Genomic DNA, 26,786 nt, shown 5'->3' on the forward strand with positions numbered 1-26,786 from the left:
TCAGTACTATTTTAACATTAAAACTGTTGATTTTAACATCACTAACTGACCTGGGATTAAGTGTTCAGATATACACCCATTAACTGGCCAGATCCAACAGTTGGCTATTTTGATCCTCTCTGCGGATGGCTTGAAGTCACAGATCTGTCCTTTAGCTGGCCTTCATTCTTTGGGGAAGTACAGAAAATGTAGGGATAGACCAGGGTTTGTTTTACTGTTGGACAAGCAAAAAAAACGCAGCAGCTTTTAGGTATGGTGGCACTATTATTTCCAAAAGAGTTTCAGCAATATGACTGGGTTTGTTTTCACCTAAAAAAGGTGCGTGGTCATCCGACATCAGGAAAGTGACATGTGGTTGCTCTCATCCATTGCAAGGCACGTGTCCTGTAGGTACAGAAATAGTACCTACTACTAGAAGTATTCTAGTTTGGCCAGAGCATTTCTTTTATCTATGAATGTTTAGTGCTGAATGGCGCTGCTTGATGGGCTGTCCTACATACATTACTACACGAAAGCCTGTAAAATTGCAACTTTATTCCACTGAAAATATCTGATGCAAAGTATGCAGCAGCAAAATTGACAGTTTAATTGCTGTAAATACCTGTGTTTCCCTTTCTGCTGGCTAAGCTGTATATCTGTGGGGCAGTAGCGTATTGAGACCAAACATGCTACTGAGTGATCATCCCATCAAAATGCAGAATGCCCCAGTTTTTGAAGAGATGTAGTAGTATTCTATTGTACATTTAGACTTTGAGCTCAGCTACCAAAGTGGGGTAATCCCTACTTCACATGTGCCTTTATGTGGTTTTAGTGATTACAAGTACATTTTAGATGGAACATACAAAGTGTGCAAAATGGTTAAGACTTCACAAAACAGCACTTTCAAACTCCTCTATCAGTAAAGACTGTTTTTTAAGACACAATGGCAAGAACATAATTTTCTGTTATTAGTAAACTGCCATGAACATGCATCTTAATATGAAGGTTCTATGTGTCTGTATGCAATACAGAAAAATAAAGTACTTTGGATAGGTTATAATTTGAGTATTACAAACTATTGTTATTACCCACTTACAATGTTTGTGTGAGGACTGTCCCAATGCATTCATTGTTGCTCAAGTGTCTTTAATAACACTTGTTATGCAGTTCATATTTTTTATATATACTTTTCCTCTTCAGTATAGCTGCAGGGAATGTGTGGCTGCAGCAGTACTGGGTGCAATGCTTGAAGATAGCCATGCAAAACCATGTTGTTACTGCATATTAGTGATTCTACAGCTGAGTCTGCAACTCCACTTCACTAAAAATGTTTCAATTTGAGTTTTGAGAAGAACATCTGTTTGTTTTCTCATTGGAGAGTGCATTTCCCACACGTCGTCTCATCATCCAGCTCTTCATTTACTACAAAACAGAAAGAAAGATCATACAGCTGTGTTAAGAAAATAGAATCAAGCAACCAGCAAATTTGTAATTTTGTTTTTGGCAGATCTGTGTTGCCATTTCCTCATACTTTCAGTCCAACTTTTCTCTTTACTTTTTTAACTTATGCTATTTAAATAGGCAATGGATACTTTGAACAATTATACAACAAATAATGTTACTTATTTCATATAGGCCTATCATAATAATTATGTTATTGACTTATTGTACAATATACAGGCAAGGATTAGTCTGTGAGCAGACAGTGGCGTCTATTTTGTAGGACAAGAGTCCAGTGTGTATCCATATAGGCACCTCCATACACACAGAGCGGACTGCGACAAATAGAGGTGTTACGGATATACAATTTTACAGCTGCTGTAGTCTTTTACAACGTTTGTCTGAGCCATACACAGACATTTGTAGCTTGTATTTCGATACAAGATAAACCGAAACCGATTTCACCACGCGATTCATCGGTGTGTCGTCTATTCTAAATAGACAAGTGTTGTGTAAAGGTTCCTGCAAAAGTGATGTGTTTGATTGCAGTCTGTGTTGGACTTGCTTTCAAAGCTGCATTCCACAACTCTGGTGTAGGAACATTTTGGCTTTAAGTGAGGAAAGTCCGTTAATGTGAATGAGTCAGTATGTGAATATTTAAACAATTTTCTTTCTATTCCAATGTCTGAATATTAACCCTTTAAAAAGCCTATGGACAACCAACACACCATAGGTTCTTACAAACTGCTACCAAAGAATAGCACCACCAGTTTGTACAGTCCAGTTTGTACAGGCCCTGTAGTTACTGAATAATACAATTTAATGTGTTAAGGGGTTAATTATCTAAAGTTAATTGCTTTTTAAGAGTACATATGCACTATTATACTGTATTTAAATACCATTATATCAGTGGCATGAAATGGTCTTAAAATGACAATAATATAATTTTGCGAAATTATTTCTTGGACAGTTTTTCGTCCAAAAAGATCATTTTTACTGACTGGCCTATTTGTACTGTAACTTTTGACTAATATAAACTACTGGAAAAATGCTAGTCAGTTTTGTTTGTTTAGCCCACACAGTGTGATTTTTGGGTAATAAAATTCTGCCAAAAAAATCTGTGATTCCTAGTTACAAACCATATCTAGAGTTTTAGTATACAGTTGTTTTATTAGATTAAAATGTATTTAAAATTGATCGTTTTTGGCCATACTTTATGAAACTCACACATCACAGGTAAGAACGGCCTCCTTTCATTCTGTGCCACCATTTCCTCCACTTTTAGCAGAAGGTCAGAGACTTGATCTTGGCCTCTGGCAGCATTGGTGCTGTCTAGCACATGATAGTAGTTCCAGCAGTACTCCATCAGTCTTAAGAGCTGGCCACCATTCCTTTGGATCTGCTCCTCGATTGGCGTCGCCCCCAGCCAATCACCGCAGGAGAACAGCACCACTGTGTGAAAAGATGCCTCCTTGCCAAACATCTCTAGGTGGTTCTCTAAAGCTCGCCTCTTTCTGGAGGTGAGGGTGGAGATGACGGGGATGACCAACAGAAGAGCGTGTGGACCTGGGTGTAGCAGACCGGCCCCTCGCCTGATTTCCTTTCTAATATGAGCTGGTGTCCGATGGATGGAAAACCAGTCCCAGCCCGGTGTGTCCACAATCGTGACGCGACGGCCGCTGACATGAGACTGTCGCCGGAGTGAGACTTCAGTTCGTCGCCCCGATTCGAACTTGCGCCCACCCAGGATCAGGTTTCCTGCTGAACTCTTACCAGCCCCTTGCCAGCCCACTAACAACATGCGCAACTCTGAGAGCAAGAAGTGGAGTAGCAGAATAACAGATACAAAAAAAGACATAAAAGGGAAATTCAGAAGTGAAAAAAACAGCAAGAGATAGCAAACATAAGACAGAGAGACAGGATGTTCATGAATCATACTATAAAACCCTAGTGCTCACAAAGCTAAGAAATACAAAAATAAGGTTTTTCATTTCAGAGGAAAAAGTGAATGGGCTATCCTTCCTTCCTCAATCTAATAATATCCAGTTCCAGTCCTAGAGTCCAGAACAGCTGGGCAATCGTCCTGCTGAAATTCATTCATTAATTTATTTATTTTTAATAATGTGTAGTTGTGTCCACAGTTCTTGCAAATACTGTGTAGTTGCTCTTTGATGTATAAATAGTAAGTATGTGACTTTGTTTAGGTTGAAAAATGCTCAGATGCTCTGGTTTTACAAGCCTATTTACAACCCTGTTGTTTTGCTTCACAATTAAACGCAGTGTTTTTCCTTTCATGGATGGCTTGTAAAAACCATTTATGAGCTCTACCTTTTTTGGCTGGCTTACATTGTCATCCACAACCGCATAGCATAGTTCAACTTAGCCTATCCTAGCTTAGCACTGTAACAAAAACAAATTCTTTTGTTGTATTTATTTCAGAGTCTTACCAGGGTACCGGGTTATACCTGAGTCCTCACTAAGATCTCTCAGTATGGCTTGTGGATTGGTAGCTGATGAGATTGTGCCTGGTCACTCTTTTCCCTTTTCTGGTTGGCCTCACATTAGCTTTTAACCTTATTTACCTTCCCCAGCTGCCAACATATAGTAGTTCCTTCTGTTTTTGCCAGCTGCGGGGACTTAAGCCATAACTGGCTATCTGGCTGGCTACCTACCTGCTTACCTGCTTCCATATTCTACAGAAGCAGCTGTTACATTTAGCCTCAAGCCAGCCAGTCGGCTGGAGCTAAGACTGTTATCAAAACAGTTTTACTTATGTGGGTTTTGCTTTTGAAGGAAGACATAAGTTTTTGAGGTTCCCAATATGTCATTTCATCATATCAAACTCTCAGTATTCAACTATGCCAAGGAAAATATAGTTTGACATTATAGAGCATAGTTCCATCTATGGTTTTTGCAATGCAATACAGGAGCTATAAACCAGATTATTAGATCTGCCGAATCATAACAGTGTTTAACTGGTGTTTGAGCCAGGAAATCTGCATTGGACAACAGCTGGACGACACTGGTCTACACAAAAGATCTTAAGAAGATCTCACCTCGTGGCGGTGACCTATATATTGGTGACACCTCTGCTTCACCTGTCTCCATCCCATCTCTGATCTCTCCTCTCCACATCTGTGCAGGCCAGGAAGCTTGAATATTTTCGTTTATTACAAAGAAAGAACCCTCATTCTCTTGTACCAACTCTTCCAGCTTTTGCAGCAGTTCAGTAACCTGTAGGAGAGGGTGATATAAGATTTTTTTTCTAACCTTGATAAACCAGTTGGCATTACTTTTAAGCAATGTCATATTAGTGTGCAGAAGCGTTAGCTTGTTGTTGGGTGGCATATATGTCAAATTATTAATTTAGCTTCTTAACAACCTGATAAATCCAAAGAATCCAGTAACATTTGAGGGAAAATGTACACAGTTCGGAAAGTGGCGTTTTTTTTACCACCACGCTCGATAGTGATGGTTTTAGAAGACATTAATTTTTCCAATTTTTCAGAGCATGATGCAGACTACAGAATGACATCATAACTTCAGAGGTCTACTTCTGGCTTTCAGGTGTAAACGGTTGCTGGAATTTCCACCTTTACCTACACACTGCAATAAGAGTGTCCACTATTCATATCATGGAACCTCAGCATGCAGTTTTGTACCAGTACACCTCTGAACGCTACTAACCTGCGTGCTGTTTTCAGAGCTGGTGTTATCCAGAGCATGGTATCTGTTTCCACACCTTTCCACAAGCTTCTGGAGTGCCGTTCCTCCTTCAGCAATAAACTCTTCCACACCGTTGCCCCACAGCCGGTCTGCCCCAGTGAACAATACCATGGAGTATCTCCACACGTGCATCCCAGCACTCTCCAGTCGCTCCAACATGCCTCGTCTGTGCTGTTCAGTGAAGGGCTCTGCTATGGGCACCACCAGCAGCAGAACATGAGCACCTGGATAGCACAGGTGTCTGATTTGGGCGGATGTAGAGCTCTGTTCGTCGAGCCCCTCTGCTACACTGTCCCCACCCTCCAAACTCCATCCCGGAGTGTCCAACAGCAGAAGCTGCCCGCAGTCAAGTGTCTTTGTGCAAAGAACGGCTTCTTTTGTGGGCTGCTTGGCAGGGACTTCCTCTTGGCCTGTGATAGTGATGCATGATGAGGTCTTGCCAGAGCCTCGGTAACCCAGCAGTACGACATGCCTCTTCGGCAAGCAGGGTGACTCTCCTGAGTGTGAGAAACAAAGGAAGGGGTGACAGAGTAACAGAAGTTGAATAGCGTGAGCGAGTTTTACAGGACTTGATTAACAGCCAAGCGCAGGGCAGAATCCAGTAGAATCCGAGCCAACATGCATTCAAGTCAGATAATGAAGCCGAATGTACTGTAAAGTCCCTGTTAAACCAATATAAGTAGCTCATTTAACCCTTTAAAGCCTAAAGGCCTGTATGTTGGCCTATACTTTAATTATTTGCCCTTAAACAACAGAAGTTGCATATTACTTTTACAGCAGTTACTGAATATATATATAGGTATGGATTAATTACAGTTATAATAAGTCTTTAAAAAAAAAAAAACTCAAAAGATAAGCCTACAGATCAAGGGGTTAAAATGAGAAGACACACTGTCTTAAATACAGATTTAGACAATTCAACCATTACATTTTCCCATGTTTTTTATTTATTTATTAATATCAAAATAAACTGAAATAGGCTTTTTATAAGTCAGGCTGGCATGGCTGGTATTTGCTAGATTATTTACCCAACCTAACTGTTTAAATAAAGGGCCTGCATAAGGTCCCTCTTCAATACCCCATTCTCCGAATAATTTTAACATGCTGGGTTCATAGTTACTAAATAATTCATAGTAGTTATGTAACTTTAATATTTGAATAATAAGCCTGTCATTTCAGGGGCTAAACACAATTTCCCAGCAAACATAACTGCTCTCAAACTTTCTGTTACTCTATACAACATCTTAGTCATCTGTACGCACTGCTAGTGACCGCTTCATTAGTGCTGTAATGTTCAGATTGAGACCTTGGGCTTGCAGCCTTGCAGTGGACAATAAAGGAACAAGTCCTGCAGAGTGTCATGCTGATGTAGGACAGCTCCAAACCTTCTAAAGATCTTAGTCACTATGTGAAGGAAGAGCCAAATTGATCCCAAATTGAAAAAGCATGCCTCCTCCTAGACGTGATGTACAAAGCAGCCCCCTGGGACAGGGAAAGTAAATGTGCAGCGCCAGCTGCGTGCGCGTGTGTCAGGCAGGCAGGCAGGCAGGCAGGCAAGCAGACTGTCAGAATGCAGCAGAGCAAAGGTAATGTTTATGTAGCCACTTACCAGTGCTCGAGCTGGAGGAAACCGTAGCCATCTTGTGTCGGGCTGCAGTTTCTCTCTGTCTCCCCCTCCTCCTGCTCTTCTCTTTCTGTTGTTTCTGTTTCTCTCTCCCCCTCCTCTCCGGCTTCTCTTCTCTCTGGCTCTTCCTGTCTGCACGACTAGTGGAGGCAGCATCCCTCCGCCCACCCCAGCTCTGTAGAATACAGGATGCAGGAAATCACATGTTACAGTCAAAAAAAAACAAAAGTCAAAAGAGTCATCCAATGGCCCTGTGTCAGATTGAACTGCCCAAAGGGAGCAGGACTCAGTCCACAAATATGCAGAACAGCAATACTGAAAGTTGGATATCAGATATCAGAGACTGAACAAGATTTCATGACTTTTCTCTATGTCATAACTTCAATTTTTTTGGAGTTATGAAATAATTAAATACATTAAATATTTTGGGAGAAGGACATGCACCCTAGGAATTCCATCTCTACACCATCCACCTCGTCTTCACCCTTTTTACCCTGTAATCTACCATTCCTGGCTACACTTACTAAAGGGGGGCCCACAAAGCAGAAGCTACCCTAACCCCAGCCTAAGTTCTCCCCTATCTCTTACAGTCTTTCCTCAAATCATCATAAGATGGTCTGAACAAGCTAATTAAACTATAACAGAACTTAAGTCATGGATTCATGTTTTGTTAGATATCTGGTTTACTCACAATTTTATTGATGACAGTTTACAAATATTTTAGGTTAGGACAACCTATTGTTTACAGTGTTTTTAAACTGAATTATTACAAATAAACTGCAGTGTCTTTGTGTTCTTGTACAGTATGTAAGGCTACCTTTTTGGACATAATTCAGCAAGAAATGTATTGGTTATATAATGTTGACCCAATGTAAAGAACTACTGCCAGATTTACAATACGCATTATGGACAAAAGTATTGGGACACCTGCCCATTCATTGTTTCAACCAAAATCAAGGGTATTAAAAAAGAGTTCATCCTGTCCAGGATCCTGTCCTACTAGATTTTGGAGCACTGCTGTAAGGATTTGATTGCATTTTGTGACAAGAGCGTTAGTAAGGTCAGGATTCTGGATGATCCCCACCTTACCTTACCTTACCTTATCCCACAAAACTCCCCAAATTAACCCAAATCAGCTCCATGTTGGATGGAGCACCATCATTGTAGAGAATATAGTTGCACTGCTCCACAGCTCAGTGCTGGAGGGATATTCTATTGGCGTGTTAAATACATACTATTAGATTGTTATTCTTGCATATTATAATGTAATGTCTGACACCAGAATATTTGGTAAAGGTTTTTAAAATCAGTTTAAAGCTTTTAACCATTAAAATTCTAAAAAACTGTTTTTAGCAGAAAGCTAACAGGCTAACCAGTGCCTAAAGTACAGAGACTGACTGCAGCATGAGAGTTTAAGCTACATTTGCTATCACATAAGAACATAAACCACCGCTAGTGCTGTATCTACTAAGATAATATGGGAAAGCTCAGGTAGGAACAGTTGCTTTGTCGTATCGGATATGATATTTATAAGACAAATATTGGGTTTTTATGTGAGACATTACTTACATGCATAGAGCTGATAAGACGTAGCTAGCTAGCTACGTTAAGGACTGTAACTGCGACAGGAGGCTGGAGGAGGCAATTTCAGGATATTAGATATCAAAACTCGCAACTTTAAATTTAAGTTAAGTTAATTCGCAACAAAACTTAAATTTAAATTTTCCTGCATCAGGAGAATTTACATATTTACAAAATTAATGATTAAGTTGACTCCCGTTTTGAGTAACGTTGTCTCAGATCCTGCTTTTATTGAGATATTTTGAAGTAAATTAAACTCCTCCTCAAACTTAGATAAGTTAAACGAGGGTAATATTTTTCACTTGCATAAACTATAAACTATATTTTGTAATTCGGCCCTTTATTAAACGAGTCAGCTGTTACAGTAAACCTACAAAGGGCACAATACGGGGTTTCCGCTGCCAAAGCGCGCGCGCGTCTTCCAGGTCTTTCTCTGAAAGTTAATTGGAGGGACTCAGATGCTGAGGTATAGGTTACGTTAGCGCTCAGTCACAAGATATAAGATAAATTTTGCTCATTTATTTTTTTAATTATCATTTTATTATGGTATTACATCAGCCTTGTAATAAAATACTGTGGAAAAATTTTTTTTGACTGGAGTTATTAAATATTTTCCATAGTGGAATTAAGAGTTATAAACAATTGACAAATAAACATTGATATTGAGTGACTTTGTAAGCATGAATAAATCATTTTTATCTACATGATAAGATAGCCGGTGTACTGGAAAGCTTTTCGAGCTGACTGGAGCAGGGCCAATCAAATTTAGGACCTTAACCAGTAGACATGTATGTGACTCTTACACACTTTGTTAGTATTCATGGCTTCATAGAGCTCTCTGTGATGTTCCAGGGCACTTTAAGTAAATGCAGGCTCTACTGCCAGTCAGCTAAAATTGGGCTGCTGTTGGATCCTCCAGCAGTAAAATGTCCCCAAGCATTTTCCCAGATTTCTATAAACGTGGTGTACTGACCACATCCCAGTGCTTTGACCTAAGCCTCACTCCAGAGAGAATCTACGGTTTAGTTCACAGGCAAAATCATAAGTCTGAGGGATATTTTGTATAGATGGAATGATCGGTGTTCATCCATCCCACCATACAGTGCTTTTATTGAGGGAGAGGGGTGCACTAAGTAGCATCCTTTATTTAAAGGTGTTTTTTTTTCTTCTTCAAAGTAATCCGGTGTTTCAAAGGAAATTATATAGATGCAAACATATTTTATCACAATAGATGCCAATACCAGTCGTTTTAAAGACATTTGTGAGCACCACTTGTGCCAGCTAGTATGGCGTTAAAGCCATTAATATTTTGGGGTCAGCCATGGTATAAAGGTTAGTGAAGCGGTTTGCTCCATGCATCCATGGCTGATGTACCCCCCAGTTGCTCCCTGGGACACTGAGGTAGCTGCACTCCACTCCAGGTGTGTCCTAACCCCCATAATCAATGGGGTATGTGTCCACTGCAATGGATAGGTCTCAATCTTAAGGATTTATTATATGGAGGGGCTACAACAGTGATGCCAGCTCATCAATCCAGCTCATCCCAAAGTATTATGAAACTATGAAATACCCCTCTAGCTGATGCCTGGCATTTGTCATTGTAACTTTAGGCTCATGTGCTCCCATTCTATACTGGCAAAGCTTTAGATATCATATAAGGTTTGTGTGCACAGTTAAGCAGTTGTGTGAGCAATGAGTGCACCATAAAGTAGCTGAATTCACTAATTGTGCCTGCATACCCATTGACTACCACGCTGTTGTGTCTGGCCCTGCCTGTAGGTGGCGGTAATTTTCTGATGTTTCTCTTTTTAATCTGACCCGAGAAGAAAAAGAAGGCGGGTGGAAGCAGTCTGTGAGCAGTTTATTAAGGCCCCCCTCTCCCCTTCTGTCTCTGTCTTTCTTTCTATCTCTCCTTCTCTTGGTCTCTGATCTGTCCAGCTGCTGCATGAATGGAGGGGTGTGGGGACGAGTTTGTGAAGTACCGCTCTCCGCTGGTGTCCCGCTACGCCAGCAAGGAAATGGCTTTTAACTTCAGTGACAGGAAAAAGTTCACTACCTGGAGGAAGCTGTGGATTTACCTCGCCAAGGCTGAAAAGGTAGCTTCAACATTGTGCTTTATAGGTTTTCAGTTACAGGTCGGGGGCTGTACTTTGGTTCTCTGGGTTCTCTGGGTTCCAGATACACGCGTCTGAAGAACTCGACCTTTGGGATGTCGTTCATCTCCAGTTGCTCTCTGCTAAAAATAGTTTTAAAGAAATGCTCAGCAGCCTAGTAAATGAACTTGGCCTATATGCTCCCATAAGCTTAGCTTGGCTACACTGCCAGTTATTAATATTGAGGATAATAATAATGATAAAATGGCATTTAATAATAATAATAATAATAATAATAAAAAGAGACCAGTACCAATATGCAGTATTTTCTGAGTACTTATCAACTAATGCCGAAACTGATATTGTTGGCAATACATAAATACTTAAGGTGTGGTATATAATGTAATAATATAATGTACAATAAAATATACAAACTGTAAACTGTAACAGACTATCTGCCAATTCTGATATGATTCAGATGTTATCAACTATTTCTGGTTTTAGGGGTAGAAATCCTTTAGTGTTGCAGAAAAGCTACAGTGAAAGTAAAATCTTACAGACAAATCGTGTGAATCCAGGCCATGTCCCGTTCTCAGGGAAGCAATATCTTAGGTATAAGGTCCACTTTAGATTGAAACCCACCTGACAACACCCCCCTCAGTCCTGTATATGCGCTGAGCTGTGTACTTCCTTGGGGAAAGTCTTTCAGCTAATCAATTTTTCCATTTTTTTCCCCGTTTCATTAAGACAGCACGGCCCTCTGGTCACATGCATGACCTTCTCTCCTCTGTTAGTGAAAGTTCTGAGCCCGGCTTCTGACAGAGGGGGGAGGGAGGGTTCTCATACTAGGCCACTCTCTCTCTCGCTCTCTAGTCTGTACTATTTTAGCTCTTAACACACAGCGTGGAACAGGCAGTGCTTAATTTAGTTGTTTGGTGTGACTGGGTAAGCCGGGCAGGCTTTGTTTTTGTGAGGAGATACTCTTATCTATTTCTCGAGACTCCCAGAAAAAACATGCAGTGCATGGAGTCGATGCTTTGAGAGGTTTAGAATATCTCAACCTTAGCTATATGTAAATGTGAGGGTTAAGAAGAGTGTCGCAATTTGCCCTTTACCTCTGTTTAAGCCAGCTCTGTCAGTAGTATGTGGCAACTGAGGTCTGTCTGATACTTTAGAATGGCCTTCTGCCCTGGCAGTCAAAATCAATTGCTCAGATGTCCTCATACATCATACACTGATGTTCACAGCTCGATGTATTTGAACAGTAGATGTCTTGGATGTGTTGGTGCTGTCAAGAAGAAGGTGCTGTCCTGACCAACTCGTGGGACTATTTTGGGAAATGTGTGACAAAGAAAAAACCCAGATGCAAACAAACTCCAAATACTTTTAATAAAACTTCCGTCAGCTATATGAATTATTTTTTTTTAAACTTTAAAGCAACATTATGTAGCAAATTGAAATAATTTAGATGCACTTGTATAAGGGCGTTTATGTCATTGCCACTCAATGCCTGGTACGCTGCTACTTCACTGTTTAATGTCTCACAAGAACTGTCATGCTTGTGTGAAATCCTGTAATGTTACTCATCAGTCAACAGTTCTTCCTCTTGCAATGCCCCTTCTATAGCTCTCAGCTGGGCAACAAATGCACATGTACAGCTGCCCATGAGGGGGCACTCTAAGTGTGAGTTGTAAATATGGCAGTGTTACAAAAGAAAATTACTCTCCCTAACTGTAGGGATAGCCCAGAAGCAAGAAATAACAATTGTTGCTTAATGTTCCTTTCAAAGCAACATTATGTAGCTTTAAACTTAGAATAGCTTTAACCTTAAAATAGTAGCTTCAGAATCATGTTAATGTTCCACTGATGTGTAAAAGTGAGAATAGTGTCCGTTTTGTTGATGCTCTGGGCTCGACACACTGCTAACTGTGCTATGTAACTGTGGTTGAGCGGACAGGTTATTGCTTGAGAACTGCTTAACATGATGTAACCCTATTTGAGTAAAATCCTGTAATTACTATACCACATCAGTCCATGTGTTTCTTTTACTTCAGATGCCGGCTCTGTGTCTCTCAGCTTGTCCAGAAATGAGAATGCGAATGTGTAAAGCCTGTCCTTTAAGTGTGCCTTAAAGTATGAATTCCACTTCCCAACTCTAGGGGGAGACCAGGAGCAGGAAATACCAATTTGTGCATAAGGCTGCTTTAAATGTAGAAATGTACTGCATTTAGTAGGCGGTCTTCAGCCATATCAGTCAGCTGTGTGTTTCTCACCGGAAGTACTTTCACACTCACTCTCTCACTCTAGGAGTTGGGGCTGCCCATCACAGACACTCAGGTGAGTGAGATGGAGGCTCATGTGGAGGACATTGACTTTGCCATGGCGGCTGAGGAAGAGAAAAAGCTTCGGCATGATGTCATGGCCCACGTGCACACCTTCGCCTACTGTTGCCCCACTGCTGCTCCAATCATCCACCTGGGTGCCACTTCCTGTTACGTAGGAGACAACACGGTGAGGACACTTGTTGCCATGCAAGCTGTGAATAGATAGTTATGGGATGCACTGACTAGACATTTTTGACATTCATATTCAAATTCTGGCTGTCATGCAAAAACCTTGTATCCGTAAATGTGGCAGTTGTTCTTTATATTGTGTGAACATTTCATTATGAACGGATCAAAAGAAACCATCCAAAATGCTTTGGAATAAAGTCTGTTCACATTGACATTTACTTATAGTTAAGAAGGTTCTTCGTCTGTAAAGTTGCCATTTTAGATTTTTTTTTTTTGTTGTTGTGTTTTTTTTGTTTTTTTTTTGTTTTGTTTTTGAGAACTTTTAGTATAAGGGAGTGTCCAGTTGATTTCAGGCGTAAATTATGTGTTGTATTCGTTCTGCTAAACAATTTAATTCTGTGTTAATCTCTTCTCTAACTAGGATCTGATCATGCTGCGTGATGGATTCGACATCCTTCTGCCAAAGGTAAGTTCAGTTATTAAATTGTTGGTGTGAATATCTCAATCAGTCTGAGACATTAACAATTTTCTCTCTCTCTGCTTAGCTGGCACGTGTTATCGACAGACTTGCTAATTTTGCAGAGAAGTACGCTGACCTGCCGACTCTGGGCTTCACCCACTATCAGTGAGTGTTTTTCACATTTCCATGCTGCAAGTACACTCTTAAAATTAAAGGAGCTGCAAAGGGTTTTTATCTCATGTCATTGTTTTTTGTTAAAGCGATGGTTGAAAGTTGTGATTCTCTATTAATGTAACACTTTAAAACCAAGAGTATTATATTTCTTATTTGAGTTTTTGAGACCTTTGCATAATCTACGTTAATAATAAAAATATTGTATTTATTAAATAAATAAAATATTAATAATATACATTCATAATAACAATAATATGTAATACACTTAATAATTAATTACATGAATAATACAAAAAATGGTGGATATGTGCACTGCGAGCACCAGACAGATACATACAGCACATTTCTAAGTTAGAATTTATCTAATATTTTAAAAGGACTTTAACAATTGTTCTTTGTTTGTTTAAAAGCATGCCATGCAACTTATTTAATGTTTCATGCTCAAAATTTTAATAATTTATTTTTATTTTATTATTTTAAGTTGGAACTTATCTACATTTTTAAAAGGGTGATTTGTTTTTTCCCTTACAACAAAAGGTTCTTAAATGGGCCAATAGTGGTTCCTCTGTGGCATTGCTCAAATAAACCTTTGTAGCACCATTTTTAAGAGTTTAAATTTCCTCTGGAAGTGTCTTAGTTACTGGTGCTTGAAATATAGTAGCTGTGAAAAACTACGTATCCAGAGACCTCGGTGTTGATGTATTTAAATGCATTTTGTATTTGACACCTTTCTGTCTGTATCTCTTTTACTCTCAGACCAGCTCAGTTGACCACAGTAGGAAAGCGTGCATCTCTGTGGCTGCAGGATTTGGTGATGGACATGCGGAACCTGCAGAGAGCCCGAGATGATCTGCGTTTCCGGGGGGTCAAAGGCACCACAGGCACCCAGGCCAGCTTTCTGCAGCTCTTCCAGGGAGAGCATGACAAGGTCAAGACAAAATGACACTAAAGAATTTGACATTCTGTTTATGTAAATATACTTGATTATTTATTTATTTATTTATTTATTTATTTTAAAATAAAGAAATACAGTCATTTTGAAGCATTTTCATTATACGGTTGTTGTAGTATTGATTTTCTTATTTCTCTTACAGGTGGAGGAACTGGACAGGATGGTCACTGAGATGGCTGGATTCAAAAAGTAAGTATGGGGTGTGCATACAGCTGAAATGTAACATTACCAGTGCCAGTTGTGTGTCCGTGTGTGTATGTATACTGTGTATAATTAGATTTTCTCAAGACAAAACCCATACTGTTCTCTCTTAGGTCATACTTGGTCACAGGGCAGACGTACAGTCGTAAAGTGGACGTTGACTCTCTGACTGTTCTGGCCAGCTTAGGAGCCACTGTACACAAGGTTTGTCTCACACACCTACACTATATGGACAAAAGTATTTATATTCTTGCTTGTTACATTGATGATCACTGCCCCAACTCCCCAACTCATCCCAAAAGTGTTGGATGGAGCACCATCATTCTAGAGAACACAGTTCCACTGCTCCACAGCTTAATGCTTTGTTGGCTGTTTACCCTTATAGCCATTACCTCTCTAGCAAGGTGCCAATAGGTTCATGTTTATCTTCTCCAGGGAGTCCTATTCTATTGGAAATACCACTCTACAGGGACTAAAAAAGCTTTGTCCGCAATGGGGCAAACATTTGGCCATATAATGTTTTTTAAGTACTGCCTATATTAATGCAATAGTGTTACTAGTTGCTTGCTTTTTATTAGAGGCTGTGACGTGCTTGGCCATGGCCAAAAACGAACTTCTTTAACAGGAAGGGGTCAGCTGATTAACATGCAAACACCGCAGTGCAGCCAGCCAGTGAGAGTGTAACTGAAAACCTTTGATATGATTAATTTCAGTTACACATTATAATATAAAGCATGTATGTTTTGAGTCACTGACCTGTGGTAACCTCATTCCTGTTTTTGGTTTTGTTGTAGATCTGTACTGATATTCGTCTACTGGCTAACCTGAAAGAGATTGAAGAGCCATTTGAGAAAGAGCAGATAGGCAAGTAAAGCATGCCATGCAGCAGACCGGGGTTAATTTCTCACCCAGGCAAATGCACCACGCTATACCAATAAGAGGTCTTGGGCAACACTCCTAACATTAAATTCAGCTTTCTTTTAACCCCTAAAACTGTCCGCAAACCTAGTTTCCTGAGAAATCATCTTGTGTGCAAAACACTCCTGTGTTCTTGTGCTGGCATAAGAATATGCAAAACATTGGCTCCCCCCCTCCCTGTGGGTGTTGGGCTTATGGTGTCCTTGCTTTTACTCACTGGATTGTGCTACACCACTGTTTCTGCAGTGACACAAAATACTTTTTTTTCTGATCTACCATGTGTGTTGCTCATTTTTGTTCCAGGGCCAAACCATCAGTGCATGGACTAATATGATCTATGAATCTGAAAGGCATAGTAAAATACCCTGTACGATTATATTGTGTCAAATAGACGCATATTCAAAATGATGCATGTTGAAATGCTTGGCATGTGTCTAAAACGACTGTGTAATGTGTGTACAGGTTCTAGTGCTATGCCATACAAGAGGAATCCAATGCGTGCTGAGCGCTGTTGCAGTCTGGCCCGCCACCTAGTGGCACTGGTGTCTGATCCTCTGCAGACTGCCTCAGTGCAGTGGCTGGAAAGAACTCTGGATGACAGTGCGAACAGGTACTACACACACCTTTTTACATGCGCTGATATTAACTGCTGATGGCAAGCAGCGTGACCCGAGATTCAAATGCTTTGTTCGTCAGCAGGAGGGGCTGTGGGGGAGTGGGACTAAGATTTTTTTTTTTTGTAATTTGTTCATGCACTGAATCATAATCATACTACTGTAGATCATACTACTGTACATACTAATGGAGTCCCATGACTCCACCCTGTCCACATCTGCCACATGAAAACACTGAGACAACTGAGGAGCTTATATAATTGTTCATTAATCGTTTAATTGTGATGCTGATTTGAGGTCCTATCACCCAGTACTAAGAGGAACTATGTTCTTCGTAATGAATGCGCTCCCTCCAATACCTTTTGGCATGAGTTTGAGTCACATTTATCGTCAAACATTACATTAATAGTTGTTACATTTTGTTATGTATAATTCAGATAATACAGATTCTGTGTTTCATCACTGTTCATATGGCTCTAGCCGCAGATCTTATTTAGTTTTTGAGTACTGCGCATTTAGGAAAATTGCACTGATTTACCAAATGCGTATATGTATATATTAATTTTGGTGTGTGTGTGTGTGTGTGTGTGTGTGTGTGTGTGTGTGTGTGTGTGTGTGTGTAGGAGAATCTCTCTTCCTGAATCCTTCCTCACAGCTGATATCATCCTCAGCACCCTGCAGAACATTACTGAGGGTCTAGTGGTCTATCCTAAGGTATGTATGTCTTGGGATTTTCCATTACCAGAACAGCTGTGATCATCATATTTTCACTCTTCATTCTTTGGCGCCGTCTGCAGGTTATCGAGAGGCATATTCGTCATGAGCTGCCCTTCATGGCCACTGAAAACATCATAATGGCCATGGTGCAGGCGGGAGGGAACAGACAGGTAGGAACCCCAGCCCTCCACTCCTTTACTCGTTAACTGTGACATTAGAACAAACATGGCTGTAGTACAATAAAAACCTTCGAGGCTTGGTTCCGGATTTGTATAGACTGCTAATACTTAACACCCGCAGGCAGTGGAAATTATTAACCAATAATAGCATGTTCCACCTGCCACCACCCCCACTAAAATCACTAAGCAAAAGCAAAAATGCTCAGCTAACTTGGAGCTTTTCCATGATAATGTGTTTTACTTAGAAGAAGCATGGCTTACCATACAGAAGAAAAATGCTTTATAATTTATTTTGACTTTTTAAACAGTGTTTTGTTCAGTAAGTATGAAATGAGCTTTACAAATTCTTTCAACAAGTTCAAAGTTAACCTCTTGTCTTTCACCTTTACACAGGACTGTCATGAGAAGATTCGGGTGTTGTCTCAGCAGGCAGCAGCTGTGGTGAAACAAGAAGGAGGGGATAATGATCTTCTGGCTCGAGTTAGAGCTGACCCCTACTTTACCCCAATATTGAACCAGCTAGATGCTCTACTAGACCCAAAGACCTTTATTGGACGAGCTCCCCAACAGGTAAACATACAAATCCTACATCCATCTGTATGCCCCATCTCATTTCCTTCTATGAAAGGAATAGATTATTACCTACCTATTTATTCAACTCAAATCAGATACTTCTTCAAATACTTCTTTATTTATTGTTAATGTTTTAAGCCTTATTGCTGATGTATTACCTAAACAAAATGGAATGTTCAGTAAGGTATATCTACAGGGTATATACCTATGTATGTATATATATATACACACACACACACACCATTTATGCTTCTCTCTCACTCTTTCAGGTGGCCAGGTTTCTCACTGAGGAGGTTAAGCCTGTCCTTAAGCCGTATATGAACAAGATGGACGTTAAGATTGAACTTGAGCTCTAAGACATGAGACAGTCTTTTGTAAAACATTGTCACTACATGTGTGAATACACTGTAATGAGGTCAGATGTGTCCTGTTACCCAAAGTGTTGTCTGAGATTGACATCCGTTAAATCCTGCTGTTTTGTCATATACCTGAAGTGTCCTGTCATTGTATTATTCTGACCAGAAAAAAATGGAAATGAAGACACTGTAAAAAAAATATGTTGACACCATATCATCTTATTTTTGGATATACCAACATACATACATACATATATATGGAGGCAATAGAATAAATGTAGAAACATATATATATGCTTACAGCCACTAGCCATGTCATTTAAACTACCTTGTTTCTATATTTATTCTATCGCCTCCACTTCTCGAGTTTTTATATATAGTCTTGTGCAAAAGTTTGAGTACACACAAATCCCTATGTAGTGTACCATGCAAGTCACAAAATTACAGATTCTAAATGTAAATACAGTATTGTATATCTGTAACAGAACAGCAACAGTAAACTTAAATTTGCTATATAAGGAGTAGGGAAGTATTTGGGATTGAGCCAGAGTTTTCAAAAGTAAATTAAAATATATAAACAAAAATCTCCACCTTGGAAGGCATTTGTTAAAAGCTTTTGTCAGTGACCAAAAACTGCATTTTCGTTTGGTCAGGAGACCAAAGCGCAGACAAAAAATATCCAGATACGCTGGATGGGGCCTTAATTGCTGTTTATTTGCTTCATTTACACTGCAAAAATGTTTCAGTCTGTTGTAGAAACTGTTTAGGAATTGTGCTGTGAAATGTGCAGAAAAACATCCTGCGTCTTAAGTTTTAAGTTATTTTCACTTAAAAGCAGTAGTTTGTGCTGGGATATAGATCTTAATATTAAGTGGTAGCATAGATAATCAATGCTGAGAAATCCACCATGTACAGTGTGTTAAAATAATACATTTCCAACAGTAGAGGGTTAAGCTTTTGTGTTCAGATGAATCAGGGTTAAGTAGGTTGATCTCAGAAAGCTCCTTAGACGCCCCTCTGGTATTTCTACTGATTATTTTTCTGTTGGATACGCCTAGAAGATGCCTCTGTACTTGAAATCCTCACCAGTTAGTAGTTGAAATTACCTTTACCTTTCCATGCTGTGGAAGAGGGGTGTGTGTGTGTTTAGATATTTGCCCACGTAGTCTCGTCCAGGGAAACATGAGCAATAAGGCAGTAAATTAATGATGCAGGCTCAAGGTCCACTATAGCAGAATAGCGAATAATTACCACTAAGACACAGGATAACCCCATATCTCCTGTACAGGCATTTCCTGAATATTCTAACTGGTTTCTGTAGACCCAAGCATGAACATCTCTGGTTCTCTGTGCTTTTGGTTTAAGGATTTGTGTTGGTTTATCTACTAGAGTCTAAAGATGGACTAATATTGTTATCAGATACTCTATCAATTCCATCCAGCCACCTGTCACATTAATAAAGCCCAGAAAGTAGTACTGGAGTTTCAGAGCCAGAACATCTACACTCTGTGACAGCCTATACCCCAAGACTGTCAGCACTGGTGAGTACCTACTCACAGTGATCTGAGAAGAGACAAACCACAAAGTGATGTCTGGCTATTGGGACCCCATGGCTCATTGATGTGAGGGCAGTGATGGCTATCTGATCTAGTCCAAAAGGCTACTTTGGCACAAGTCATGAGTATAAGATGAATGTTTATCCTACCTTGATGCAATGCAATTGTTTATGCAAGTGTCTATCATGGGCTTTAGAACTGGACTTTTAATATGCATCATTTATCTATAAACAGTATGCTACCAAAAATGCACTGTGGGAAGGAAGCAAGCCGATGGAGTGTGATGCTCTGGTCAGTGGTCTACTGGGAATCCCAACCCTGAAATGTGGCATTTGTACTGATGCCAGTTTCACACACGTCACCTACCTAAACATTGTTGCAGGCCTTGCACACCACATCATAGCAGTGGTATGCCCTGATGGCAGTGATCTCTTTTAGCAGGATAGTGCACACTGCACGCTCCAAATTCTCCAGATCTCAATCCAGTCAAGCATCTGTGGGATGGGCTTAAACAACTAGTCCAATTAACTGTGGCTCGAAATTACAAAGTTACAGGACTTAGAGGATCTAGGAGATCATCCTGCTGCCAGATGCCACAGCCAGATACCACCTCCAGAGGAGTTGTAGTTGTATTCTGTACCAACAACAGCATATTAGGTATAATGTCATAATGTTCTGGCTCTACAATGAATCACTTATACATACATTATATAGACAAAAGTATTGGGACACCTGCTTCTTCGTTGTTATTTTTTTCTGAAATCAAGTATTTAAAATAGTTTAGCCTGCTGTTGTTGGAGTAACTGTCTCTGCTGTCTAGGGAAAGCTTTCTACTAGATTCTGGAGAATTGCTGTGAGGGTTTCGTTGCACTCTGCGACAAGAGTGTTAGTGAGGGCAGGGAAATGGAATGACCGCTGACCCACCTCATCTCCAAATCCCCAACTGATCCCAAAAGTATTGGATGGAGCATATACTGGACATATAGTGTATGTTAACTTACTGACAGTGTAGAAAGCTGCATTCGGCCACTTACTGGTTAAACTTCAGCAAACTTTTTACTTAATCTTTTTTTGCTAAAGTATTCAGACGCCACAGTCTTCCTTTTTCAATCTAGTTACCCCTAGTCTATACCATGTTGTGCAGTTCAGAATGTGCAAGGTCGACTGCTTGCGCATTTGATAATAAAGCTCTTGACTCTCGATTTCTCCACTTCTTTTATGTTAAGCACAGAGGCCTGTCCTTGTGGTCACTGAAACTGCTCTTTGTCTTTAGAGACACACCCCAGAATGTATTCATCACCACCATAATCATCATCATCATCAGCTTTTAGACTTTTGTTGGCACAGACTGTATTAGTTCTCTGCTGTAATGTGATGATCCTGCAGTTATTATTCATATCAGTTACTCGTGTAATAAAACTGCCAGGCTGGGCAAAGTGCAGTCCTCCCTGATAACACTAAAGTGGCACAATAGAGGCCTTACATTCTCGGCTCAGAGACCCAAGTGAACACATTTAGATACACACGGACCTAAAGCCACGTGAGTTTGTTCTCTTTCTTCTCGTTGTTTTTACATTTACAGCATGATGCTCTTATCCAGAGCAACTGGTGTTCAAATTATGTTACATGAATGTAGGATTAAGAGTTTTTGGAAAGTACAAACATTTTACTTTTGGTCATTTTTCTTTAACAAAGAGATCTAGTTGTGTCTCTGAGCCTGTTGGACTGTTGGATGACCGGTGTCAGATAATCTCTTGTAGGTTATCTTAAATGTGGTGGCTTTAGAATAAAAGTCTAAATGTGCCCTAAGTGTGTGCTACCATTGATACTAAACACTGAATTTGGGATGTCACCAATTCCATCTCTATAAATACATGACCAAAACATCTCTCAGCCCACTCAAAATGCATCCAGGTCCTCATTAATTATCAATGGCATTGCCATTGTTTTTATCCATCAGTGGCATTTTGTTTATATAGATTTGAGCAGATTTTTAAGATTTTTAAGTGTAACATTTTGCTTGTATTCACCAGTATTGGAATGATGAGGCTCAGTTCAGGGTTTGTTAGCAACGCTAGCCTAGCATCTCCCGATGAAAAAAGCTAAAGCAGCACATGTCAGATATCAGACATGTTTTTTTTTTTTTTTTTTTTTTTTTTTTTTTTTTTTTACCAAACTATTCCTTTAATGATGAGATGAAGAACCCGTAGCTCTGCCTTTAAAGTTGATGTATGAGGATTAGTTTTCTTGTTTTTTTTTTCTTGTGAGGGTCAGGAAGTGTTTATGTTGAAACAAAATGAGTCTCACACAGCTCACTGTAACAGGAAATATATGAAAAGGCTTTTTCCTGAGTTTAAAAATAGCACACTACATACACAAATGTTGGCATACGTCGCTTCTAATAAATGCATTCAGCTACTTTACGTTGCACCCATTACTGTCACAGATGTGCAAATGCACACACACACACAGCTTGTCTGGTCCCCGTAGAGAAGCTTTGCCACTAGAATAAGACTCTCTGGAGCAGATAAACATGAAGCTATTGGCACCATGCCTAATGCCGTGGGCTAGAGGGGTATAAGGTGTCCCAATACTTTTGTCCATATAATGCATGTATAAGTGATACATTGTAGAGCCAAAACATTATGACATTATACCTAATATGCTGTTGTTAGTACAGCATACAACTAAAACTCCTCCGGAGGTTCCCTGTGGTACCTATAGTATTGTGTCTGTAACAACATAGCATGTAGCAACAGAAGCTTACAAATATTAGTGTTTAGCCTATTCATTGCTGGAACATTGGTAGCTCAAAGCTTCTCTTCTCCATTGGCGTTGTTTATTTAACACCATTACATCAATACTGCAGGAAAAGACTACAGCTGTAGATGGAGACTGTTGTTTTTCATCCGCATGTGTGATAACTGATTACCTGTATATGCGAAATAGGAATGGCAGTCTGGCCTATTCAGCAGGCCTGTTACTAATTCCTCAAAATGATTTCCTGTTTGTTTAGTCATTAACATTTCTGGTGTCTATCCTTTTCCTCTATTTTACACTCTTTCTGCACCCTGCACATGCACAGGTCAACATTTGGCACATTCATGATAAAGTCTAAACAGTAGGATGACCATAACAAAAGTTAGAGGACTGTTGTTACAGGTTATTACGTCATTTGATGTGTTGACAGGTGATTTGATTGGGCCGTCATGTGGGTATGGGCGCTGCTTCCCGTTCTCCTGGCAGTGTTTGGCACTGTGGGCATATGGGCTGTGTAAGCTTCTGTTTTTCATTCTCGTCTCCTTTAAGCCCAGTGTTTTGGGCAGTCGTCATCACTCATTGGCTCTAAGACTCATTGTGTGTGTGTTTTTTTTCCAAGGCAGATTTGGTATTGCGGTGTCTAATGAATCTGTTAATCTGACTGCTGAGTTCCCCTACATCAGGTGTGTAATTTAACACACTTTTTGACGTCATATATGAAGTATGAAAGTATGTGATCTATTAAATGACTGTCGTCCATTGTTTTCATCAGCACTTGTGGTGCGTATAACCCTCAGAGCTGTCTCTTCTCCCAGATATGCAACATCTGCTCAGTACTGGGTAAGTTTCCCCTCATACACCGATCAGCCATTACATTAGCATCACTGACAAGTGAAGTGAAAAACACATCTTGAGTGGCATCTGATATTAGGCAGCAAGTGAACAGGTCTTGAGAACAGTTCTTTAGGGTGAAAATTGGGCAAGCATGAGGATTTAAGCCACTTGGACAAGGGCCAAATTGTGATAGGATTGTGTAAGATTGAACTTTATTTATGGTGAAGGAAATTATTTGCGCCTTGGCAGTCTCTGTCTTGATATGACTCCAGTGTACTGGATGAGAAGAATTGTCCATATTACTGAATAGATTTTCCAGCAGTCTCCTCTCCGCAACCTCCACCAAAGGCTCCAGCTTCATTTCTCAGGACAGAAGCTGCTTTTTGGATAAATTGATTGAGTTTGTTAGCATCAGCTACCTTCATCCTGCTGCCCCAGCACACAACAGCATAGAAGATGACACTAGCCACCACTGAGTGATTAAACATCTCTAGCACTTTTCTGCAGATATTCAGTCCAAAAAGCTGTCTACCTACGTTGATTTCTGTTGGTGCCAAAAATAAATTTTTATTTATCTTGGCTGACCCACAATTTTTAAACTCTCTAAATGTCACTCCACCTGCTACATACATCCAAGAGAGCATAGTAGACCTCATGCTTTCTGGGTGAGTAAAATGGCCCTTCCTCTCCCTCCCTTACTCAGTGTGATGCTAACCAGCATAGACATCTGTTAGCTAACGTAAAAGAAGTGGCAGTTAGTGATCTACTCCAAGTGTGCTGAGCTGTCCAGTGACTGCAGTGCCGTATTAGCTGTCTAGCGCGTTAGCAGCAGTTCGAAAAGAACAGCTTGGCTGGCTTCATATGTTTCTGAGAGAGGAATTTCCTAGCTAGGTGTTGAGAATTGGCCATTATGAAATTGGGAAGAAAAATTGGAACACCCCTTCCCAAACCCTCCCAAAAATTCACTTAGTTTAAAATCACTAACAAATAGACAGTATGATCATTTTTGTTGCATCAACAATAAATAAATAGTATAATATAGTAAAAAAGCTTACATGTTCATGTGGGGCCTGTAGGGGTAGCCCGACTGGGAAACAGAAAGTTTTGTTCCTGGGTTCCACATTGGGCCCACAAATGGATTGCCACCAGGGTCAGTGATGAACCAGGAGGGATTACACCTAGATGGGACCCATGTGAGATTTAGGTGGGCTTTAATTAAGGAGCCCATTTGGGAAGCACACTTGAGCATGTTGGCTGGGTAAAAGCTATTAAAGCTTGGTTTACCTTCACTCACCTCCTCTCTTTCTTTCCCTGATTCTTTCTCTCTCTCTCTCTCTCTCTCTCTCTCTCTCTCTCTCCCCCCGCCCCCCCCCCCCTCTCTCTCTCCCTCTCCCTCTCATTCTGTTTCTAGCATTATGGATTGTAACAATAAGATTCCAGCAAGTCAGGGATCTGGGTTGTGTATCCCGTGTAAACACATGCAGTCTTGTTCTCGGGTTCATCTCCTCAATCGGAATCTCTGTCCTGGGAAACTTCCAGGTGAATCTGTGTGTTTGTGTGTGTGTGTATATATACACAATAGGTCAAATTTGTACAACAGTACCTTTGCCCAAAAAAGACAATATTTAGATATAAATATCACCACTGTCACTAAAAACCTTTCTCCCAAGGAATTTTGAGTGACAGATTTCTGCAAACTTCTACAAAATGTCAAGGAAAAAACCCTCATAACTTTGAATAAAAGAGAACATGAAAAGATTGCATTTCAAGTAATTTTGGAGCATTTTGATTGGTCCATTCATCATCAAAAAAACTCCCATTATGTTACAAAAAATAAAACGGCAAAAATAGAGACAGGGTTTTTGCACAAGGATTTGGCAAAGCCAGCTATAGAGTACAACTAGCTGATATCAGTCAATCATGAATGAGTTTGATGAATTTCTTTGTCTCTCAGCAATCAGTGGTGATGAAAGCTCACCTGCTTGGGGCGTTCCTGGCGTTTTTTGTGGGCGTGGCATATTTCTGGATTCAGGTGTGGCTCACCTACCGTGCCGAGCCATCACATGACAAGAAGTGGGCAGGGCCAGCACGGATTATCTTCTGCAGTCTTTGTACCGTCCTGATTATTGCCAGTATCCTTTAAAGTGCAGTCAGATGTAAGTGTAAAATCAGATGAGCTGATTTGAATCCATCCATACTATGAGTAAAACTGTGCAATATGATTATATATATATATATATCATTGCTGTCCAATGAAAAACATGTATTTTCAAAATAGTGACTTTACAGGAGAAGGCAAGAACTATGAATGGAAGTCAATGTAAAATAAGAGTTTATTCCAAGTAATGAATCTATTGGTCATCCAGAATTATTTACGGTGTACAGAGCAGCCACATGATTCAAATCATGAAAGAAATTAAAAACAGACAAAAATTCAGATACATGTACACTATATATATATATATATATATATATATATATATATATATATATATATATATATATATATATATACACACACACACACACACACACACACACACACACACACACACACACACACACGTTATATATCCCTTCTTGAACCTTAACTCCAACTCTCAGTGTCTGTGCTCCATAACATAGGCTACCGGTCAGAAGCGGCCATTTGCGAGTGGGCTGCAGTCATGAGCTTCTTCGTCCTGTTTGGGGTTTTTACCGCTGAGTTCCGGCATATCGACTTCCATGAGCTGCATGTGCAGCATGAGGCCAAAAGCAGCAGTGACTTTCCAATGAACCAGGTTCATTAGAGAACTACAGGTGTACTGTCTGGACTTTTGAACATACATACACACACACACACACACTCTCTGTGCCAAATGTGAGTTTCACATCCAGTTTTTATGAAAAGAGCATTATTAAATACGTACAATAAAAAAGTAAAAATAGGTAAATAAGTGTAAAAAATCTTTAGAGCATGAGTCTTATTTATTTTCAGAGTGTGACATGATGTATTTAATGTGCCATTTCATCACATATTTGTTTGGGAATATGTTAAATTAAGCTAATACAGATTGCTGTGTTTGAATGTAGACTATTAGTGAATAACAGAAATTACTTCATATCTGATTCAATATATTTTGTATTTTTGTGTAAATGCAGCTTCTGAAATAAACATAAATCATGAAGGAATTGTGTGCAATTATATCTAAAGTTATGTAAGCTATTTATACAAAAACAAAATATTATACACATGTCCAAATGTTTCTGGACACCTCTTCTAATAAATGCATTCAGCTACTTTAGGTTGCCCCTATTGCTGACACAGATGTGCAACACAGCTTGTCTTGTAACTGTAGGGAAGAATTGCCAATAGAATAGGACTCTCTGGAGCAGATAAACACGAACCTGTTGGCACCATGCCTAATGCTAGGCGTGGGCTAGAGGGGAATAAAGCCCCCAGCAGTGAGCTTTGTGAAGCACTGTGTTCTCTGGAATGATGGTTGGAGCTCTATCTAATACTTTTTGGATTGGGGAGTTGGCCATGAGCATGGGTG

At 39.9% G+C, this 26,786-nt stretch overlaps 3 protein-coding genes across 3 annotated transcripts; 2 read left to right on the forward strand and 1 right to left on the reverse strand.

Moving 5' to 3' along the window:
• Window positions 1-519: 519 nt before the first annotated feature.
• On the reverse strand, window positions 520-6,881 carry LOC140574424 (GTPase IMAP family member 8). Its single transcript, XM_072694251.1, has 5 exons — window positions 6,755-6,881; window positions 5,107-5,642; window positions 4,476-4,653; window positions 2,647-3,228; window positions 520-1,401 (listed from the first exon to the last, which is right to left on the reverse strand). The coding sequence occupies exons 1-5, from the start codon at window positions 6,783-6,785 to the stop codon at window positions 1,349-1,351; spliced, it is 1,380 nt and encodes a 459-aa protein (XP_072550352.1). The 5' UTR covers window positions 6,786-6,881; the 3' UTR covers window positions 520-1,348.
• A 3,300-nt stretch (window positions 6,882-10,181) lies between these two features.
• Window positions 10,182-20,846, forward strand: adsl (adenylosuccinate lyase). Its single transcript, XM_072694134.1, has 13 exons — window positions 10,182-10,446; window positions 12,751-12,954; window positions 13,378-13,422; window positions 13,502-13,581; window positions 14,347-14,518; window positions 14,685-14,731; window positions 14,857-14,947; window positions 15,538-15,607; window positions 16,124-16,271; window positions 16,899-16,989; window positions 17,073-17,162; window positions 17,565-17,741; window positions 18,014-20,846. The coding sequence occupies exons 1-13, from the start codon at window positions 10,300-10,302 to the stop codon at window positions 18,098-18,100; spliced, it is 1,449 nt and encodes a 482-aa protein (XP_072550235.1). The 5' UTR covers window positions 10,182-10,299; the 3' UTR covers window positions 18,101-20,846.
• Window positions 20,847-21,135: 289 nt separating this feature from the next.
• On the forward strand, window positions 21,136-26,424 carry tmem150b (transmembrane protein 150B). Its single transcript, XM_072693895.1, has 7 exons — window positions 21,136-21,196; window positions 22,847-22,930; window positions 23,040-23,099; window positions 23,189-23,256; window positions 24,662-24,789; window positions 25,205-25,382; window positions 25,855-26,424. Exons 2-7 carry the CDS (start codon window positions 22,866-22,868, stop codon window positions 26,037-26,039), a joined length of 684 nt encoding a protein of 227 aa, XP_072549996.1. The 5' UTR covers window positions 21,136-21,196; window positions 22,847-22,865; the 3' UTR covers window positions 26,040-26,424.
• Window positions 26,425-26,786: the final 362 nt, after the last annotated feature.

This window comes from Salminus brasiliensis, chromosome 12 (genome assembly GCF_030463535.1).
Source record: "Salminus brasiliensis chromosome 12, fSalBra1.hap2, whole genome shotgun sequence".
NCBI classification, from domain to species: Eukaryota; Metazoa; Chordata; class Actinopteri; order Characiformes; family Bryconidae; genus Salminus; species Salminus brasiliensis.

What these genes read in the sequence shown, in the direction of transcription:
- LOC140574424 (XM_072694251.1), bottom strand. Translation starts at nt 6,785, where the DNA reads ATGGCTACGGTTTCCTCCAGCTCGAGCACTG. An exon ending in TTCCTCCAGCTCGAGCACTG is followed by an intron (nt 5,643 to 6,754) that starts GTAAGTGGCTAC and finishes TCTCACACTCAG; the next exon opens with GAGAGTCACCCTGCTTGCCG. An exon ending in GCCGTTCTTACCTGTGATGT is followed by an intron (nt 1,402 to 2,646) that starts GTGAGTTTCATA and finishes TCTGTTTTGTAG; the next exon opens with TAAATGAAGAGCTGGATGAT.
- adsl (XM_072694134.1), top strand. Translation starts at nt 10,300, where the DNA reads ATGGAGGGGTGTGGGGACGAGTTTGTGAAGTACCGCTCTCCGCTGGTG. An exon ending in CTGGATGACAGTGCGAACAG is followed by an intron (nt 16,272 to 16,898) that starts GTACTACACACA and finishes GTGTGTGTGTAG; the next exon opens with GAGAATCTCTCTTCCTGAAT. An exon ending in AGGCGGGAGGGAACAGACAG is followed by an intron (nt 17,163 to 17,564) that starts GTAGGAACCCCA and finishes ACCTTTACACAG; the next exon opens with GACTGTCATGAGAAGATTCG.
- tmem150b (XM_072693895.1), top strand. Translation starts at nt 22,866, where the DNA reads ATGTGGGTATGGGCGCTGCTTCCCGTTCTCCTGGCAGTGTTTGGCACT. An exon ending in ACTGTGGGCATATGGGCTGT is followed by an intron (nt 22,931 to 23,039) that starts GTAAGCTTCTGT and finishes TTTCCAAGGCAG; the next exon opens with ATTTGGTATTGCGGTGTCTA. An exon ending in CAACATCTGCTCAGTACTGG is followed by an intron (nt 23,257 to 24,661) that starts GTAAGTTTCCCC and finishes TTCTGTTTCTAG; the next exon opens with CATTATGGATTGTAACAATA.